The following is an 11,252-nucleotide window of genomic DNA, read 5'->3' on the forward strand; positions in this document are numbered from 1 at the left end:
TGTTCTACAACCATTACTATGTGCCACCTTGAACTATGTATTTACCTTTAGACTAGAATGGACTCAAATGCCCAGGCTAGAACCTATACTCTTGAAATCCAATTTCTAAGTAAAATAAGATTTATTATCAATTTTCAGATAAATATAGGGAAAATTATTTCATAAAGAGACATTGATATAAAAGATTTTCCTTCAAGAACTTATAAACATAAGTAGGTCATAAGTAATTTTAAGCTATGTTGATTACCAGAGAAAGATAGCATAGAAAGAGACCTAAGGAGGCAATCCATGTCATGGTTTCCTGCCATAATATATATATACATACATACAATACCCTTAAGCTCCTCATAATGACTGAGTTTTTTTTATGCATTAAGGATATCTTATTTGAACAGAAAAATGTAACTCTAAAAGAAAACGTGAGGTTTCATTCATTCTTCTACTAATAATATAGGGCTTTAAAAATTGTTCTTACTTTGAAAAGTCAATGCAAACGTTATAAAAAAGATTATCAAAAGCAAAGGCAGCAGAAATAACAAAAAATTTTAGAATGTTACCTTCCCTAGATAAGCCGTATATATATATATATATATATATATATATATATATATATATACACACACACATATATATGTATATATTTTATTAATCTGAAGAAAGACATTTATATTGTGAATTTATCTCCCCATCAGAAATTTAAAATTATAACATCTACTTACCAACCCAACACAGTTGCTTAAAGCCACTTTAGTTGTACTATGTTGATCTTGCAAGTATCCTGTGTAATGACAGTTGTCTAAAAAATCATGTTTCCACTGGGGTCCATCTCTCCCCCAATATTCTACTGTAAAATGTTTGGACACAAAATCTGTGTTGAGAGTCAAGTTTAGGTGAAAGTGCTTGCCATAGGCTGAAAGTTTAAAAAATAACTTAGATACTGCCTGTTGTGGATCGAAAGGGTCCATACTCCGTCTTCTCCTGGAGTGCTTATCATTCTTCACAGTAAAGCTGAGAAAAGCTCCATTTTGATCAACCCTTATTGGAATAGTTAGCTGGTAGTGTTCTAGATAAGTCAGGAATTCCTCTTTGTAATCACAAGGCAGAGAATCCAGAAAAAACACATGGAAGAAAAGAAAATTTAACAGAACAAAGAAGTAGCAGTATAAACAACTATATTGCTTAAAACTATGCATCATTATATGTGAGGTATGGACAAAAAATGTTATAGTAAACAAAAATGAAAGAGTAGAAGTTTAAAAATCTCAAAATGAATTAAGTTCCAAATATTCCATTCCTTAAAAAAAATTCTAAAATTATTTTGAAAGGCTATTTTTCTTTTTTAAATCTAATTTTAAAGACATGAATTCTAAAAGCTAAATTCTACAGTAAATATGAATATTTTATATTGAAACAAAAAACAGTGAAAAGTACACATATGTAAAAGAACAGAATTTCATTCAGATAAAATATGTTTATGAAAGTTATCCAAAAGAGTTTATATAGAATCTCTACAGTCTTGTAGAATTTTTTTTTTTTTTTAATTATCAGTCACAATGTAAAATACAGCAGCCACTTTGGAAAACGGTCTGGCAGTTCCTCAAAAAGTTAAACACGGAACTACCACCTGACCCAGCAATTCCACTCTTAGGTATTTTTACAAGAGAAATGACAACGTACATCGACACAAAAACTTGTACATGAACGTTCATAGCAGCATTATTCATAATAGCCAAAAGGGGTAAATAACCCAAATGTCCATCAACTGACGAATGAATGAATGAATGAATAATACGTGGTATATTCATACAACAGATTATTCTACAACAGAAAGGAATGCAGTACTGATACATGGTATGACATGAATGTCTTCATAATCAAAGTTCATTATCTAATACTATAATAACACTATGCTAAGTGAAAGGAACCAGTCACATATTATTCCATTTATATAAGTATACAGAATAGGCAAATCTCTGCAGGGAGAAATAGGTTAGAGGTTGCCTAGGGCTGGGGGTAAGTTGGTTTGGAGGGAACTGGGGAGTGACTGTTAATGATTTCAGAGTTTCTTTTTTGGGTAATGAAAATGTTCTAAAATTGATTGTGATGATAGTTGTACAACTCTGTGAATATACCATAAATCACTGAATTGTATACTTTAAATGGGTGATTACATGGTATGTATACTATATCAAAATAAAGTTGTTTAAAAATTATCAGATTGACAAAAAATTCAGAGGACTATTAAATATATTTTCCTCACTTAGGTGTACTAAATATTACCAATCTACCTTCTTAACCACATCTTCCTTTAGCTAAGTTTATCACTAAGGCAGAACCAAATGTCTTCAAATTGCTTCACTATCTACACATGAAGTTCATCCACAAATATAAACTCCCATGAAACCATGACCAAATGGAAAAAAACTGAAAAATAATATTTATTTCACTTCTCATAAATAAGAGTTCATACTAAATGCTATGGCTTTGTTGATCTACTTTGAGAGCCACATTTTGTACATATGGACTTCTAGATATATACATCAATCTATAATAGCCTTGAAAATCTGGCTCATCAGCACCAAAAAAATGAATTATACATTCATGGGAGGAGAATCCAAAATGTATGCTTTCAATAATTCCATAAGAATTGGACTGGTCCATGGAAAACAAAATGACCTTCACCCCTGGGACCTCTGTTAAGATCTTTTCTATGATATGAAGTTCAATTTTATGGATTAAAATTATAGGGACCTATGGGTTAGAATTTGAAAAGTTGAACTTCTTATAACTCTTACTCTTTTATCCAGCTTCCAGTCCTTATATCAGAATTCTTAAGTTTGGAAACATATTTTTCCACTAAGGGTCCATATTAGAAGGATCTTATATCAGAATTTGTCTGCTTTCTTGCTCTTTTACAAGAAAAACCTTTGGATTCCTTTTGAACATGACCTTGCCTGTAAATCCTGGCAATGAGTAACCCTATTAAAGTTTAGAATTCAGAAGAAGAGGCCTAGGTTTATCATCTTCTAAGAAAGACCAGTCAACTCTAAAATGCACTGGATATTAAATCCTAGCAGGACAAGTTAAACAGACTCTTTTAGAGTCATTAACATTTATGAAACTAGCACTGAATTGACACAGTAGGCCTCTGCTCCTACCAGTATACATCCCAAAGAAAACGTTCATCCAAACTAAATATTCAGAATCTTTTCTTGTAAGATTAATAGCAACTTTTTTTGTCAGTTTCAAAAGCAGGAATCCTACCTTGAGAACTGTATGAAAGCCTGTGGTCACTATGAAATTCCGATGAAGCCATGACGAGGCTCAAAATCCAGGTCAACGTCTTCCACAAAATTTCCATAATTTAGAAAACTGGATGATTTTTTAGAGGGCTACCTATGTGCTAGAGAGTCAATACCATGCCAAAATCGAAGCATAACAATTTTATTTCTTTAATACTTCTTGCAGATTAGTTATTAGATGTTCCACTGTTTAACGGGTATTTTTTTCCAACATCCCGTACTTTCTTCTGTATCTGGATTCATTTTCTCAGTCCAAAATGAAAAAGATAATGATGGTAAAATTTTCATAAGCAGAGCATTAGGCTGATTAGTCACTAAAGTATGGCCATTTTTTAACCTAGAAAAAAAAAAATTTAAGTTAACTGAAAAATATTCTGAATGGACAGATCTATATTGCTGAATGCTTGCCAAAGGACATATACTACAAAATAACATAATTAAATCAAACCATTGTTGTCCTTTATAGTTTAAATAAACATTCACAAGACTAAATACCAAATTAGAAACCTAAATGGTTAGCAGGATAATGCCAAAGCTACTTAATAATCAAAGAAGGAACCTGAAGAGGATTATAAAAATTCTTTTTAAAACTTTGAAGATAACAATGTATGGGTATAGTGACTAACCTTTTGATAAAATAAAAACTAGGCTGACTTTACAAAGTTCATTTTGTGAAAGTGATAAACAGTATGTGATTGCATTCCTTAACATGCTTTTCAGTACACTGCTGTCCAGAGATTGATTTGTTGCTTTATGAGGCACCTATCTTTTTTTTCTTACAGAGTAGATCTACAAATACACAGTGGCATTAAGCAGCTGTCTGTGAACACTCAGACAGTAGCATAAACTAAACTTCTGAAAAGTTGAACCATATTTACTGTAACCCTTGACTTTATCTGGAAGTCTTTTATGACTCATAAAGCAACACATATGAGACAATTTAAACTATCTAGAATGTAACTGTAAAGAAAAGTAGTTCATTTTCTGAAAAGAATTTTTAAAAATTCAATTCAGGTATCAACAGATTTCATGTCCTATCTCACGTACTTTTCTTTCGACTTACAACTTCAGAGTCCGTGAATTCACATTTTATACAGAACACTGACATACTTGGCTACCTAATTTCCCAGCACATAGCACTGTAGAATAAGAAAATAACAAAGGGACTAGAAACTAGCTCAGTAAAAGCACAAAAGTGACAAAAAAAGAGGAAAAACTACAAAGTAGTTTTAGAAGCCCAAGCAATACAGTTCGAGGTAGAGACAAATAGCCCTTATGTAGCTTAATAGTTCATATTGTGTATTACGACTGTGTTACAGCTGAATATCTGATATTCAAAATACTATGCCTGAGTCAGGAATAAAAGGTTAAATTACTTTTAATAATGTAACTTATTGTTATGACAGCGAAGTACACAAAAGATACTAGATTTTCATCCCAAAACCCTAATACATGGGATTATCATATAATAAATCCTTACATATTTGTTGATTGAAAAAAATGGATGAGTAAATGAATGAATTAATTAATAGTGATTAAAATAAAGTCAATTTAGGGATATTAAAGGATATTTAAGATTAACTGTAAAATTAACTTTTTTGGAATACTTCATTCCCTATAGTGCTAGAAATACTGTTATTACAACATATAAAACAACCACAACCATTTAAAGTTCCTTACATCTGTGTCTACAAGTTATTAAACTGCTAAACCTTGGAAAAACTAATTTATTAATCAACAGCTGTTGTCTTACAATGTTTTAAAAATGATGTTATAACAACATGGGGATAAGAAAAGATTAAGACACAATCCTTGCCCTTTAGAAGCTCATAATCTAAGGAACAAAGAAAAAACTCAAGACAGACTGACATATGCCATAATAAAGTTATAAAAGGTATTAGAGGAGATCAGATGAGGGAGATGACTTCTGAGTCTGATGGGTGAAGGAAAGTTTATGAAAAAAAGTAACATTTCAGATAGGCTCTGGAAGATGAACAGAATTTCACAAGTCAGATTTCTGGGGGCAGTCATTACAAATTAAAGAAACAGAGTCTACAAAGTCTAGATGGAAAGAAAAAAATGGAAAATATTATTAGTAATAATAGTAAGTTTGGTTCCTATGCAGAAGACTAACAGGTAATAATATCTAGAAAGGTAGTTTAAGGTCAGGTCCAAAAATAAAGAGAACTTTAAATATATGTTACTTCTTTTAATATTCACAGCAATCTTGTAAAGTAGGTATTATTGCCCCTGTGTCAGGAAGATGGCCCCAATGATCCTTCCTCCTAAAATCCATGCCCTTCTGTAACCCCCTTCCTTTGAGTAATTTGATCCTAACTAATATAATACCTCAAAGGTGAGGGGATGGCACTTCTATGATTAGATTACAAAAGATTCTGACTTCATCTTAACAGTAGACTCCCTAGTCGGGCTTTGATGAAACAAGCTGCCATATGGGGAGGCTCACATGGCAAGGAACTGAGAGCAGCCTTCAGATAACCACTGGCTAGGAAATGAGGCCCTCAATGCAATAGCTTGCAAGAAACTAAATCCTGAATATGTGAGCTTAGAAGCATATGCCTCCCCAATCAAGTGTTCTGTGGTGACCTTAGTCCTTGCCAACACCTTGACTGCAGCCTCGTGAGAGACTCTGAAGCACAAGATAGAGCTAAGCCATGCCCAGACTCCTGAACCACAGAAACTGTTAGTTAATAAATATGTGTTGTTTTAAGCCACTAAGTTTATGGTGATATTTTTTGCACCAATTGATAACTAATACAGCTGCCAATTTACAGGTAAAGAAGTTGAAGCTCATAGTGGCCACATAGCTCGAAAACAGCAGAGCCCAGAGTCATACATAAGACTACCTGACTCTAAAGTCTAAATTCTTTCTATTATATCACGCTTCCATGTTTTTTTTTCACGCTTCCATTTTAAGTCACTCTAGCTTAAATATACAATAGCAGTTGCATACAACCAGTATCAAAATAGATATTCATAAATGATATGTTAATTAACATGAACTTTTAAGCAACTTGATACACAATAACTGTTTCATCTCAAAATTTCTTCTACAATGATTTAGGCAAAACAACAGGCACTATATGTCCTTTCGCAGGCAAAAATCTATAAAGAGATTAAATCACACCGTCATTCAATAACAGCACAGTTGACCCTTGAACAACATGTGAGCCAGGGGTACTGACCTTCTGCAAAAATCTGAATATTACCTACAGTTGGCCCTCTACACACATGGTTTCTCCATAATAGATCCAACCAATCAAGGATAGTGTATTACTGTAGTATTATTATTGAAAAAAATCCTTGTATATGTGGACTTGCAGTTCAAACCAGTGTTGTTCAAGGGTCAACGGTAAAGAAAACAATCCAGTTATCTTGATTCCCAACCTACTTATGTACAGTCTCCAGCTCCTTAACAGTTGCTTCATGAACATTTACTCTTCATTTTTTTTTTCAGATCACTTGAGTGTTTTGCATAAAAATGTCTGACATTAAGTGAGTCCCTCATATACTTTAATCTTCCTTTAAAGAGGAATATATAATTAACACATTCGAGTTAATTTCTAGTAGTGGTGACAGATTTGTACTGAATGACATTCATCCTTTTTTCCTATTTTCCTGGGCTCTGAAACTGACAAACTTACAATATAATTACCTGGGTTTAGGGAACAACTCTTTTTTTCCCCTTGAGAAATTTCCTGCTCTTCACAGTTTTTTAACCTCCACTCTTACCATTACTAGCACTGTCCTATAAATGCCCAAGTTAAGTAAGCCAGTAGCCTTGAAGGAAAAGGTAGTATGTAACTACCTGGTCAAAAGTACACTAACACTTGATTTAAGGACCTGCAGTAAAAAGAGCACTGATGCATAATAGAAAGGGCAGGAGCTTTGAAGTTAAACAAACCAGAGCTACAGTCTTGGTTCCACCACTAGCTACAGTATCTGGCACATGGGCACTCAATAAATTTAAGTTTCTTTCTCCTTTCTCACTCCTTCCTTCCTTCCCCACATTTTTCAAGCCTCCAATGCCAGTGAGGAAACTTAACAATAAGTAAATGAGTGGGCTCAAGTTCAACTAAAATCAACAACAACTACCTGTCTAACCACTCTTAGTTACCTACACAATAAAAATGAACGGGTGAACCTACTTTCTGATACCTACTGAAGAAGTTAATCTGGATATCATAAACAAATATGTATAGGTACTAATGTATCCAGATATAGTTTCCAAAATTCAGATTGATATTAAAATAGTACATAATTACCCAGAAATCATAATGCATTAACTCCTTACATTGTACAGCAGAAGCATTAAGCTGTGGAAAGCACAAAGGTTTTGAGTCCTGTCTTGACTACAGGTTACTTAACTTTTATAGATGAGATGTTTCCTAGATTACACATGATGTAAAGTGTTCACATACTTCATTTTAATGGTTAAATAAATATTAGTCCCCTTCTCCTTGTTATCTGACTCATCACTTTTCAAAGGCCTTCCTTCAAAAATAGTTTCATGTTCCTCCTTCCCTTAAATGTGGAATGGTTGGATATGATGATGGAATCAATCAACCAGATTGTATTGTCTTTTAGAGCAAACAGTAAAGAATTTAAGTCATGGTAACTGGGCTTACAACTATATTAAATTTGAAAACAGAATCAAAACTTCCATTTTACATTGATTTCACATAGGTGTTTTTCCCTAAGACAAATGCACCAACCAGTAGAGTTAAGGGAGCATTTAACAGCTTCCATGGATCAAAGCTACACTAAGTAGAAATAAGATCAGACAACTTGCACTTTAGTGATTCCCTCAGTAGTCTACCCTGGTTGAAGGGTACTTAACTTGTCTTTTTCCTCTATCATCTTTACTTCCCACTCAAATGATCTAAGAGTAGCCAAGTAACAATTTCCTTTCATGAACTATCATTATGGAGCTAAAGAACATGTATAACACCCTTCTCGACTTCTTTCATTCATCTTAACTCTGGATATTTCTTTTAAAGCCGATTTCATCTTCACAGAGGAAGCAACAATACTATGCTTCCTTCAGGTACTCAATTTTTATATGAGAAAATTAACTTTTCATCTCATTTTCCATTTATTCACTCAACAAATATTTATTGTCACCTACCATACGCCAAGGCTTGAAGTACAAAAGTTTCCAGATCAGTTATAAATTTTGCGAGATTGGTTTCCAAGGAAAGGTGCAGTTAAAGAGACTTAAAACTTACTAACAAGAAAAGCAAATAAGCCAAAAGCAAAAATACAAAATATTATTCTACAAAAATCAAGGCCCAAATTACATATAGTCCCAAACTGTTTTTTTCCAGATGGCAAGTTAAATATATGTTATCCGTATTATAACTTCTCTCCTGAAAAACAGAAACACCTTTTTCTCTTGACGTTAGCTCAAAATGTTGATAATCAACTATGCCCTTTGGTAGAACCAAGAGAGCCGTCCACTTCTTCCACCTTTTACTCTTCCCCCACCAAATGTTCCAAAGAATGTGATACTAACTCTCTTAATATGTTAACTCTCTTTATTCTCTCATGGAAGTCACACACAGGGTAAGATTTGGCATAGAGGCCCATCCACTAGTAGTAACTAATGGTTGCCAAGGCAATGAAGAGGAAGTGGTAAGAGTAGACAAGAGTAGGAATTAATCTTACACGTATTGGCCCAGTCATGAAAAATATTAAAGTATTTCAGGTCTTGAGGGTAGAGGTTTTTGCCCTTGAGAATCACAAAAATATTAATACCACAATACAGATTTCATTTGCCGCCATTTGTGAGAAATGAATGAAGTTGATTTGTTTGAAATCAACTTATTTGCCTCTATAGCTATTCCTTAAAAGCCCAAAACACCAATGATCACATAAAAACACTAAATTAATATAAACCAGAACTGCAGCTACCACTTTGGTGAAACACAGGAAAACAATTATCTCTAAAATTAATTTTCTCAATTTCCTTTCCACTACACCAGTTTTATGTTACCTTTCTTTCCCTGTCATGAATTTTGAGAGCTATCATTCACACATCTAAGTTTCAGTCTAATCAACATAAGCTAAAAAAGGAAAGGAAAAAAAAAATTTGTCCAAGAAATTTGAACCTAAAGGAATATGTTGGAAATCACACTCCAGTGTGTTTTTAAAAGTTCCAAGCAATAGTTCAGTTTCCCCTTTCCTCCCTCGTTCTGCACACCCTCGCCCACCCACCCCCATCCCACTTCACCCAGACAGAGGGTAACAGTCTGAGCTGCCCTGGTTGAGTTGATCCTAAAGTTAACATTCAGCAGCCCATTTCCAGACAGCAGCGCTAAATCTATTTGGATAAAACGCGTGTGACCCAGACAGTTGGCATTTGGCCCAAACGCGTTGCACCGGCAGCTCAAATAAAAACAAGAGTAAGAAACTCACTCTCTTGTTCCCTCTCAGTGCGCTTTCTCACTCTCTTGCTCTCTTTGCCTCCAGTACAACAAGGAAAGAAATTACCAAAGACAGGAATTGTAGTACACATTATCTGAAGGCAGCTTTCCAATAAACCCTCCAGCACAAACCCCTCCCCAATCTCTGAACTTTGATCCCATATACCATATATACAGACATACCCGATATTCAAGGCTCCGGAGGGTTATGAGTCTAGCACGTCCCAAGTGGCCAAAAGTAAATCAAAAACACACATTTCCATCTCTTTGATTAGCCTATTAAGAGCTTAACATATCTAGAGCATCGGGACTATAGCTAGCACATTAATTCTGCCCTCTGAGCCCAGGCATAAAATATGCACTTGTCTGATTACTTAAGACACTGACTTGAAACTATAAAATGCAGAAGGTTTTTCTTTAAGAAAACTGAAAATCAGATTAAAATACACATCATTATTACTTTCCCGATTACTACTTGGTGATTAAAGACCACAAAAATCATCATCAAGTCATACTTCACAAAACATGTCTATTTGTATAATAAACGTATATTTTTTTGCATCATAAAATATTTGCAAGACCCAGAATTCTCCAACCCCCGACTAGTCTGGAGTTAAAAGATTTCTATCTGTAAAATGAGTTCAGTCAAGCTCACTCATTGCCATTTAAAAAAAAAAAAAAAAAAAAGAAAAAAAAAGAAAAAAAAAACCACACAGAAAAAAGTTTCCTACGCGTTATTCGGAAGACAAGCAAAGCACAAGTTTTAATTTAAAAAAAAAAAAAAAAAAAAGGTTTCATTGAATATTGTGAAGTCTTCCTTACCGTTTTCATCTTCAAATTCTGATAAAAAGTAAGTTTCAAACAATAGAGATTGCACTGGACGACTCACGTACTCCCTCTCCTCTTTTTTTTTTTCTGCCCCCCTTTGCAAAGCCACAGCAGTGAGTTAGTTATTCTGCAGCCAGAATAAAACCCTATAGTCTGGCTAACCCGGGTTTTAGAGAACGGACTTTCCGATTTGGCAGAAAAAGAGATGCCTTCAATACATCCAGGCTATCATCCTGAGATGCTGCCTTTGCAAACCCCCTTTCTCTCCCGTACCCCCTCCCTCCAAAAAAAAGGGGGGGGGGAAGAAAAAAAAGAAAGGAAGGAAGGGAAAAAAAAGACTTATTGGGGGTGGAAGTGGTGCCCTCTCTTCCTGGACAGCTTAGTGCCTTTGCTATGCAAATAACATGTGAAGAGCATCAAAAGGTATCAGGAGAAAAGAAGACAAGAGGAGCAGGAAGGGCAGCAAAGTTTTGTTGAAGTAGCCCTAGATCTCACTACCGGCCCCCAGCCAACTTGAATTGCAGCAGTAGAAAATTTTGGCAGCTTTTCCTCGGAGGCAGAGCACACTGACGTCAGTCTGCAGATGTGCCGGGCTGCGTCGGGTGCGCATGTGTCCTGGGTCGTCACGTGGAGGGGGAGGGGAGGTAGAGGTACAATCGGGGTAACCAACTACCAG

The 11,252-nt window shown here is 34.7% G+C and overlaps 1 protein-coding gene across 10 annotated transcripts in view; it reads right to left on the reverse strand.

The window, feature by feature from the left end:
* Nucleotides 1-11,210, reverse strand: part of ADAMTS6 (ADAM metallopeptidase with thrombospondin type 1 motif 6) — a 274,672-nt gene extending 263,462 nt beyond the window's left edge. For 6 of the 10 annotated variants that reach the window (XR_014242107.1, XR_014242108.1, XM_082383166.1 and 3 more), the window contains exon 1: nucleotides 720-3,356. Coding sequence is in view for 8 of the 10 variants with exons in the window: in XM_082383166.1 (XP_082239292.1) it covers nucleotides 720-1,196 (477 nt within the window). In the remaining 2 variants the exon portion in view is untranslated. Of the gene's footprint in view, nucleotides 1-719; nucleotides 3,640-9,740 lie in introns of those variants that run through there. The other 4 variants (XM_082383163.1, XM_082383162.1, XM_082383167.1 and 1 more) reach the window with 4 other exon arrangements.
* Between the last annotated feature and the right edge of the window lie 42 nt (nucleotides 11,211-11,252).

This window comes from Balaenoptera borealis, assembly GCF_965194805.1.
Source record: "Balaenoptera borealis genome assembly, chromosome: 2".
In the NCBI taxonomy this organism is placed as follows: Eukaryota; Metazoa; Chordata; class Mammalia; order Artiodactyla; family Balaenopteridae; genus Balaenoptera; species Balaenoptera borealis.